Source organism: Sphaerodactylus townsendi, linkage group LG04, assembly GCF_021028975.2.
Source record: "Sphaerodactylus townsendi isolate TG3544 linkage group LG04, MPM_Stown_v2.3, whole genome shotgun sequence".
Taxonomy (NCBI): Eukaryota; Metazoa; Chordata; class Lepidosauria; order Squamata; family Sphaerodactylidae; genus Sphaerodactylus; species Sphaerodactylus townsendi.
Genome location: NC_059428.1, coordinates 27835140 through 27845330, shown reverse-complemented (window position 1 = coordinate 27845330; position 10191 = coordinate 27835140). Strand labels below are relative to the sequence as shown.

The 10191-nt window shown below is 43.4% G+C and overlaps 1 protein-coding gene across 1 annotated transcript in view; it reads right to left on the bottom strand.

The window, feature by feature from the left end:
• Positions 1–320: 320 nt before the first annotated feature.
• The window catches only part of RNF17 (ring finger protein 17), a 50642-nt gene continuing 40771 nt past the window's right edge, over positions 321–10191 (bottom strand). The window contains exons 23-29 of the mRNA XM_048494713.1: positions 9157–9213; positions 8106–8222; positions 5241–5400; positions 4457–4592; positions 2871–3060; positions 1881–1981; positions 321–503 (exon numbers count right to left, since the gene is read on the bottom strand). Coding sequence (XP_048350670.1) covers positions 1886–1981; positions 2871–3060; positions 4457–4592; positions 5241–5400; positions 8106–8222; positions 9157–9213 — 756 coding nt within the window. The 3' untranslated portion in view covers positions 321–503; positions 1881–1885. The remainder of the gene's footprint in view (positions 504–1880; positions 1982–2870; positions 3061–4456; positions 4593–5240; positions 5401–8105; positions 8223–9156; positions 9214–10191) is intronic.

The window sequence follows — 10191 nt, the reverse complement described above, 5'->3', positions numbered from 1 at the left end:
CAGGCTTATTAATTTCTAGTGAGATATATTCCCTTCTGTTGTATCATTGGGATTCTTGGGCGCAGACTGCAGCCTTTTGTTGCATTTTCACTTGCATTAAAGTAGGGTACAAGTCTGTGTAATTCATCAAGCGTTGCGTGGAAGTACTATTATGACGAGTGTTCCCATTTTGTTTATTTTACAATATTGAGCTGTAAGCACCAATTTCTGCACCCCATCAGCAAAGGGGGGGTGCTTTAATCTGTCTTCCTAATTTTCTATGTGACCCAGCGGGACAGTGAAGAAACATTAATTTTCAACACAGACTTTCAATGCAACAACAACTTTTTTATTATTGAACTTCCAATGCAAAAACAATTTTTTTAAATTATTAAACTTCCTTCAGTGTTTATACACAAAAAAGAACATTCAAGCACTCTCGTGCTACAGAAATAGGGGTGGGGAAAACCAACAGAACAGTCTTTCGACGCAAGATTCTTGGTTTAGTCAAAGGGATTGTTAACCTGAAACAAAATTAAAGTTTAGATTCTACAATGCATAGAAATGACACACGTTTTCCCCAAAGGAAAGCAAGCATTAAAAAACTCTTCCCTGACAAAATCCTATTTCCCATCCAGTTCCTCTAATTTTCATGAAGTGCTCTGTTCTTCTCGATCGCCCTTGTTTTTACATACTCTTTCCCTGGAAACAGAACATAATTTGAGGCAGGGGTTCTCAAGGAACACCTCCAGAATTGGGGCTGAACTCTGAAGACATTTGTGAATGATATTTGTATGAACTCTCTCCCCCCCTGCCCCCAAATGACAATTCAACTGTTACTCCTTGGAACAAATTTCCCTGGTAGGTTGGGTTGATCCTGGCAAATAAAGCACCTTGTGGAAGGTGCAGGAAGGAAGATGCTCCAGTGAAAACAGAACCATCCTCCCAACAGCGTAATGCACACTTGTCTCTCTTTTAGTGAATTATTATTATTATTATTATTTATTTATTAGATTTAATATACCGCCCTATCCCCAAAGGGCTCAGGGCGGTGGACAATATAAAAAATCACATATTAAAACATACATTCAATTGAAAACAGTTACGTTCTAAAACAATGTCCCACGAGATCCGTATACAACCCTCCCAGAAAAGAATAATGGGTCCCGATGATGTTAGAGACCCCCCTGTAAAGCAGAGGGGGTGGGGCACCCTCAGCGGCTGGTCTCTCCAAAGGCCCCGTGGAACAACTCAGACTTACAGGCCCTGCAGAACTCTCCCAGGTCCCGCAGGGCCCGGACAGCTGGCGGAAGAGTGTTCCACCAGGCCGGCGCCAGAGCCGTAAAGGCCCTGGCCCGAGTGGAGGCCAGCCGTGTCATTGAGGGGCCAGGGATCTCCAGTAAATTGGCCTCTGCTGAACGCAGAGGTCGAACCGGGACATATGGGGTAATGCGGTCCCGAAGGTACAAGGGTCCCAGGCCGCGTAAGGCCTTAAAGGTCAATACCCATGTACTACTTAACCCGTGACAAAGATTTGTACCTGTGACAAAGAATGTACTACTTAACCTGTGACAAAGATTTATGCCCACGAGACTTACAATGCTATTACAACGTTATCAATTATTCTCTCCTTCTGTGAGCATGGTTCAATTTAAGATACCACAGCCATATTAGTAGTCTAGTTTTGGTTAAAGTGGCTTAGGTTTGTCACTGCTGTAGAAGTTTTCTGCAACCAATTCTGAACAACTCGTACAAAACTGCGAAGAGGTTCACAGAGAAAGGTTCATTTAAGTTTCTGTAGTAAATGTCACAATAAGATAAAGTAACCTATCCAATGCAAACACACATGAGGTCTCTGAGTTCAGCAACATATCTTCACACTTTCAGTTTAGCATACTCACTTGTGTCACTGATTTATCACAGCCAATCCCATTTCTACCAGCTTCATGTGGACCAGGTGTCCATCTTCATACAAAAACACAATATGATCTGGTGAGTGAATCTGCAAGCAATATGTAGGGCTATTTTAAAAGGCAAAACAGACCACCAGATTCGAAAGCAACATTAGGGTTTCTGAAACTGACTGCAGGAAGATGGGTCATGAAGAGAGCAGACAGTAGCTGGTTTGCAGGCAGCCGTGCAGATGGGAAGGCCTGCGTATGACTTGACACTGGTATGTGGGTTGTACCAGTGGTGAGAGCCAACATGGTGTAGTGGTTAAGAGCAGGTGCACTCTAATCTGGGGAACTGGGTTTGATTCCCCGCTCTGCCACTTGAGCTGTGAACGTTTATCTGGTGAACCAGATTAGCTTGTGCACTCCAACACATGCCATCTGGGTGACCTTGGGCTAGTCACAGTTCTTCTGAGTTCTCAGCCCCACCCACCTCACAGGGTGTTTGTTGTGAGGGGGAAAGGAGATTGTAAGCCCCTTTGAGTCTCCTTACAGGAGAGAAGGGGGAGGGTATACATCCAAACTCCTCCTCCTCTTCTTCAGTGTAGGAACAGAGGCTTAGAAGGCCAGGCAGCAGACCTGCCTTCACCTTCTTTGTCCTCTGGCCATACTGGCCAAGTGTTTCCTACAATTCAGACCGGGCACAGCTGGCAGCATGTGCGGGGCCAAGCAGGCATTTTCTGCCCCCATGGCTCAACAGGATGCAAACTGGGAGTGACGGTTCACCTACTAAAAAGACAGAGAAAATGAGGATGAGTCCAAGTACGACCTGGCTGTAGGATCCATCTGGAGCTTGCTAGATGGGGAGAGCTGTGCAGGTAAGGCTGGTTAGTGGCATGTATAATGATTAGGAGACCACCCCGAGGCATCCATTGACAGGGTGAAGGGGAGAACCTCATACAAGGATAGGACATAACGAGAAGGATAAAGAAAGCTTACCAATGAACAAGCCTGGAGATTTTTCCCTTGAACACAATCTATCATGGTCCACAATGCGTCTAACCTCCATTCAGGCCTATAAGGAATTCTTTCAGTTTCTGAATTACTTATGGATGGTTTAAATCCAGCCAGCAAAACTCTGAATGCTTCAGTAGGATACAGCATAAGACTAGGAGGAATCTGACGTAACCTGGAACAAAATTAAAGTTGGGGAAATAAGAACACACAAGTGATTGCCTACAAGGAAGGGCCAGCGTGGTTAACGACATCTACCATTCCATCTGGCTTCCCGTGGGCACGAGGGTGGGGAGGCGAAAGGTATACGACATCTGTATTTTATGGTTCTGGTTTTTTATTGATTACCGTATATACTCGTGTATAAGTCGACCCGCATATAAGTCGAGGCACCTAATTTTACCACAAAAAACGGGGAAAACTTATTGACTCGCGTATAAGTTGAGGGTGGGAAATGCCGCAGCTACTGGTAAATTTCAAAAATAAAGATACCAATACAGTTACATTAATTGAGGCATCAGTAGGTTAAATGTTTTTGAATATTTATTTCAAAGAAAAACAGCTCTGTAAGTGGAAAACAGGGTCAACAAAACCAATATGGTCTCAACAGTAACTTTAAAAGTACAAAAACCTTAGCTCAATCAGCAACCAAGCTAAAACGCAAGAGTTAAAATCCTTCAAAACTGGATTTTTGGTCAGGGGAGGAATGTTTATGTTAGCAGTACCAACATTTCAGAGTATCTTTACGAGACCCTCCTGATGATACCAGCCAGGTTTGGTGAAGTTTGGTTCAGTGGGTCCAAAGTTATGGACCCACAAAAGGGTAGCCCCATCTACTATTAGCTTCCATTGGAAACAATGGGGGATGGGAGCACGCACTTTGGGGGTCCATAACTTTGGACCCCCTGAACCAAACTTTACCAAACTTGGGTGGCATCATCAGGAGAGTCTCTTGAAAATTCCTTGAAATTTTAGTGCCGCTAGTCTAAAAACTGCGCCCCCTGGTGGCTGACAAATAAAAACCCTAAAATATTTTTTTAAAATACACCTCACTTGTGCATAAGTCAAGGGGGCTTTTTCAGCACAAAAATGTGCCATACTGGATCAGACCGATCACCTATCAAGTCCAGCCTTCTGATCACATTGTGGCCAACCAGCTGCCTCTAGGAAGCCCACAAACAGAATGACTGCAATAGCATTTTCACACAACTGATATACAGAGGCATACTCTTTGCCCAGTGGTTCTCAGCCTGGGGGTCGGGACCCCTTTGGGGGTCAAATGACCCTTTCACAGGGGTCGCCTAAGACTCTCTGCATCAGTGTTCTCCATCTGTAAAATGGATAAATGTTGGGGTTGGGGGTCACCACAACATGAGGAACTGTATTAAAGGGTCACGGCATTAGGAAGGTTGAGAACCACTGCTCTTGCCAGACATCCACCAGGAACAGGCATCATGCAGAACAGGCCTAACTCACAAGCTGCATCTAAAAGCTCACTGAAGGAAGCTTCACACTGGAAGCAGACCGAGTCTGCAAGCAAGAGCTGAACAATGAACAAAGCAAAACCTTACCTGCTTGTGGGCAGCTTTTCTGTTGCTCCATAGTCAACGAAATGAACCAAAATCCCGAGCGGATTTAATTCCATAACAGAAAGGAGTTTTGCTCTGTACCACTTTTGATCATTATACTGCGCAAGGCAAGGCATTTCTACAAAGAAGGTGACATATATTTTCTTAAACATTTTTTTTACAGGTTACCTTAATTTGACATTTAAATTCTAAAGCTAATTTACACTCAGTTGAAGGACAACTTTCTGATGAGGGAAAAGGACATCATGAATTCTCCAAACTGGTCAGTAGTAATGGTACTTTCTCTCCATACGTCATTTTGTATGAATATTCATGTAGTGCTGCAAAACCACAACAACTAGCATTCTCTGTTTTCTAGTGACTTACCAGGGACTGAGTGTCAGATTGGAGTATAGTACAAAGGAACAGAAGCAACAGAGAATGTATACAGATACATGTTTCCTGCCCTCAGAAACATGAACGATTTGGCAGTATAAACACAGAGGCTTAAAATGTAGTCCATTCCTTCTGGCACATGTAATATATTAATTATCATTTCTTTTAAAACTGCTTTTAGCATAAAATGGGGATAAAACCACAGATCAGGATAAAAATTGAAAATATTTCTAACTGGAAAACTGGTTTTTCATATGGGCACCTGCATACTAGCAGGGGGACAGAACTGATAACTTTGCTCCAAAACCATTTAACAGCTTCCACCTTCTGTTTCAGAAGGTATAAACGCAGATGACACAAGTGTTTTAATAGTTTCTAAGAAACCAGATACCATTTCGGAAGTCAGTCAGACAGGGACAGGAGTCAATATTCTGATTGCACCAAGTCAAAGCTTCCGTAAGAGTTTTGCAGTTTGAATCCAAGCTGATTCCACTCTCTTCTGTGTCACTAAGCTGGATGGAATTCTTTGGTTGATGAAGAGAAATGTATACCTGTAAGAAAAACAAACCACTGCCACTGAAGCCATTTTTTTTTGCAACTGTAATTTCACAGGAAACATGCAGCTTGAGGCTGATACAGCATTCCCCCTTTGCCTTCTCCCACAAATGGAATGGGTCACAAAGGTTTTTGACTAACTGATTAGGGATACTTATATATCCACCAGTTTGGTCCACATGATGTTCACCACTTATTCTTATTCACCTTTACTGGTATAACAACACAAGTTAAATACAATAAATACAATAAAACCCCATTTATACTCGTTTGTCAGTAACAAGACATACAATTTTTGCGACCGGCTCCAAAATCTCACTGCAATCGCCATTCAAGAGAAATGTAATTATTAGATTGTCAGCAACCTCTTCAAGACCCATCAATAAGAGCTCTAGATATTTACTCCTAGACCTGTGATCAAGGGGGCAATACAACAGAACATGAGTAACAAACTCTTCACACCCAATTCCACAGGTACACATTTTTTCATGATGGGGAATGCCCAAGCTCCTCCCCTGCTTGAGAGCTGAGGGTATCACATTGCATCTGGCCAGGATCAAGGCTCTACGCCAGAGGTGTCCAACTCTGGTGCTTCAGATGTTCATGGACTACAATTCCCAACAGCACCTGCTGGCATGGCCACCCCTGCTCTACACCATCTAGCTTCAGTTAAAACATGAAGATAGCGATATTCACCACTTGTGACTGGGCAGCTGATTAATCAATGGGCTTGCCACTGGTTTGACACAAACAGATTGTGTGCAGCAGGTGATCAGCAGCTGACTTCCAGGAAATGCCAGAACAGGAGTTGCTTCTGATCATCAACCAGGGAAAACCTCTCTGGGTTTCAGTGTTTCTGGAACCCACTAAAACTCATCGCAAGGTGGAAGGAGGGAAAATTAGATGCCAAGCTGGGTTCCATGGCAGCATGGGAATTTAAACCTGGGTCTCTTAGTCTGTAGTTCTTGACAGTCAGCATGGTGTAGTGGTTAAGAACAGGTACACTCTAATCTGGAGAACTGGATTTGATTCCCCGCTCTGCCGCTTGAGCTGTGGAGGCTTATCTGGGAAATTCAGATTAGCCTGTGCACTCCCACACACGCCAGCTGGGTGACCTTGGGCTAGTCACAGTTCTTCGGAGCTCTCTCAGTCCCACCTACCTCACAGGATGTTTGTTGTGAGGGGGAAGGGAAAGGAGTTTGTAAGCCACTTTGAGTCTCCTTAAAGGAGAGAAAGGGGGGGATATAAATCCAACTCTTCTTCTTCTACATGTAAGTTGAGGTCTGATCTCCGATCCCAGGAAAGAGCTGTGTCCTGCCCTTGTTAAAATGTGGAAAATGGAAGTGGGGAAATTCAGAAACTGAAAGTGGGCTTCTGCTGCCTCCCACCACACTTGAGGCTGGAGCAACATCAGAGATCAGAAGCCAATTACATCAACTCTCTTGCATGCTACCCTGTTTCCTTGAATATAAGACATCCCCTAAAAATAAGACATAGTAGAGGTTTTGTTGAAGTGCGAAATATAAGGCATCCCCCGAAAGTAAGACATAGCAAAGTTTTTGTTTGGAAGCATGCCCGACGAACAGAACACAGAAAAATAAGACATCCCCTGAAAATAAGACATAGCGCATCTTTGGGAGCAAAAATTAATATAAGACACTGTCTTATATTCGGGGAAACACGGTATGTCCACTCTGCTCAGTTCTACACCCTTCACTGAGGTCTTATCTCCCACACTGGTTACACAGAACATCTTACAATCCTGTGAGAGGCACATTTTAACATTACAACACACTACAGAATACGCCATTTTCTTCAAGCACAATTCACCTCCGCCCTGCATATTTCCTCAGGTATCACGTGTTATCGTTGAATTTGTCCTCTCAGGCCTTCGCTTTTATTGCAGCGCAATTCTGTATGTTTCATTCTCTCAGGTGTCTTGAAGCAGGTGCCTTGTCGAAGGCTTTCATGGCCGGAATCGCTAGAGTGTTGTGGGTTTTCCGGGTTGTAGCATTTTCTCCTGACGTTTCGCCTGCATCTGTGGCTGATGCCATCCTCTGAAGATGGTAAACTACCATCTGATCCCCTGAAGATGCCATCCTCTGAAGATGGTAAACTACCATCTGATCCCCTGAAGATGCCATCCTCTGAAGATGGTAAACTAAGATGCCAGGTGAAACGTCAGGAGAAAATGCTACTGGAACACGGCCATATAACCCGGAAAACCCAAAACACCCTAAAGAGGTGCTGACAATCTATAGCAGGGGTAGGGAACCTGCGGCTCTCCAGATGTTCAGGAACTACAATTCCCATCAGCCCCTACCAGCATGGCCAATTGGCCATGCTGACAGAGGCTGATGGGAATTGTAGTTCCTGAACATCTGGAGAGCCGCAGGTTCCCTACCCCTGATCTATAGCATCCTGAAGGATCTGTAGCCATTCTAACCACTTTCCACTCAACCATCTTAAACTCCAGGTGCTTCAGTGTATGTTTTACATGAGACAGACTTTTGAAAAGCTCAGTCATAAATGCGTAGAATATGAATACAAACGACCGAAATGTTTTACAGCGCTTGCCTTGAACAACATAAAAAGGACTCATTTGTTCTATTTACACGTATTGCAATGTATTTCTGTAAGATAAGCCATTAAATGTTGGGCTTGGATGAAAATATTCACTGACTGCATTTAATAAAAGTACCTCATTCGGTGACACAATGTGTGTAACTTTCACTGGAAACTGTGCTCCACAAACAGGAAGAGAGGGCAAAGCATATGGTGGAAGAAGAGGAGTGTTTACTTCAGACCACGCCAATTCCTGGAAACAAATGAAGACCGAGGCAACCTTTAGGACTTCAGAGAAGAATAATCTACACAAACATTCCCAAACTTCTTAGCTATGCACCCGAATCCACAACTTACCAATCATAACACAGAACTATTTCATGGAACGGTCACCACTGAAATCAGTGTGTTATCTAGGCAGACTGCTACTTTCCCTCATTTAAAATGTTTTAAATGAAACATTATTCCACTGAGACAAAAATGTTACCTTAAGAACTGATGTCTGGATTATTCCTTATGACTATTAGAAGAAGAAGAGTTTGGATTTCTCTCCCCTTTCTCTCCTGCAGGAGACTCAAAGGGGCTTACAATCTCCTTGCCCTTCCCCCCTCACAACAAACACCCTGTGAAGCGGGTGGGGCTGAGAGAGCTCCGTAGAGCTGTGTCTAGCCCAGGGGTAGGGAACCTGCGGCTCTCCAGGTGTTCAGGAACTACAATTCCCATCAGCCCCTACCAGCATGGCCAATTGGCCATGCTGACAGAGGCTGATGGGAATTGCAGTTCCTGAACATCTGGAGAGCCGCAGGTTCCCTACCCCTGGTCTAGCCCAAGGTCACCCAGCTGGCATGTATGGGAGTGTACAGGCTAATCTGAATTCCCCAGATAAGCCTCCACAACTCAAGCGGCACAGCTGAGAATCAAACCTGGTTCCTCCAGATCAGAGTGCACCTGCTCTTAGCCACTGCTGCGTATTACTTATTCTACTCCTAGGGAAAGGCTCTTCACCATTTTATACTTGCCCAAACAGAAAAGCCAGATTCACTGCATCTATCAAAGAAATAAGCTAAAGAGGATAATGCTGTTAACTAGCTTTGGAAAGCAAATGGGCACCTAACCCAAACAGGATTTGAATTACCAACATAATAAACAGCTTAAGAAACAAAAGTCCACTGAGTATTAAAATTTACCTCATAACTAATTTCACAATTTTCTTCCAAAGGCTCCTCAGTATATACTGCTGCATTCTAAAACAAGCAAAGTTTAAGTTAAGCGTATAGTATTGCTGAAACTTGACATGGACACTTAAAGTTAATTCATAACGTAAAGATCAGTTCCTTCTAGGATGTCTTTTCTCCACTCTTTTTCACATTGCAAATGATCTGAAAAATGAGCTCAAAGGAATGTTTTGAAATTAATCTATTTTGCAAAATCTAGAGGAAGAAGAACTAGTCTGCTATACAGAACCGACTGAACCAAAGGAAGATTTCTCTCATTCTAGGTCTCCACCAAAGTGGTGGTGACCGAGTTGCTCAGCCAATCTGGAAGAAAGGCTTAAGAATCACAAACCAACGTTGGTGCTTAATGGTGAAAGGTCTTCTCCTCTGAGCCACGGGGGACATTTTTCTGCGCAATTTCCACCATCCACCTGAGGCAGGAACTAGGACTTTTCTGATTCCTGTATCCTGTGGGAGTTATCCAGCAATTCTTGGTTCTTTTCATGACTCATGAGAGAGAAGTCAAGCATTCCCGGCATTCTGTCACCTTTAAATCCTTAGTTTCTATTACTTTTCTTGGTTGTTCTCTTGGAATCTATAGTTGTTGTTTCTGTTTCCACTCCTTCATTGCCTTAATCTCCTCTCCAATGTCTTTTGCATCTAGTTCCTGCCTCCCAGATGAATGGTGGGAATTACCCATAAAGATGTCCTCCAAGCTCAGAGGGAAAACTGTAGTTTTATGGAGACCTTGCATACAATTACTAAGCTGTCGAAATGTTCTCTTTCAAACGAGCACAAGAGGATAAATAGATTCACTTACACTGACTACCACCACCTCAACCAGAACTCCTGCTAATCAAAAGTTAAGGATTCTCTTCTCCTTTTGAGTCCGAAATCAAAATAATGAGACACTTTGCTGACTTACCTCAGCAACAACTGGCAATGTCTTCCTAGATAACTTTCCCCAATTTAAACTTCCCCAATTTAAAGTTGCACAGTCCACTACAG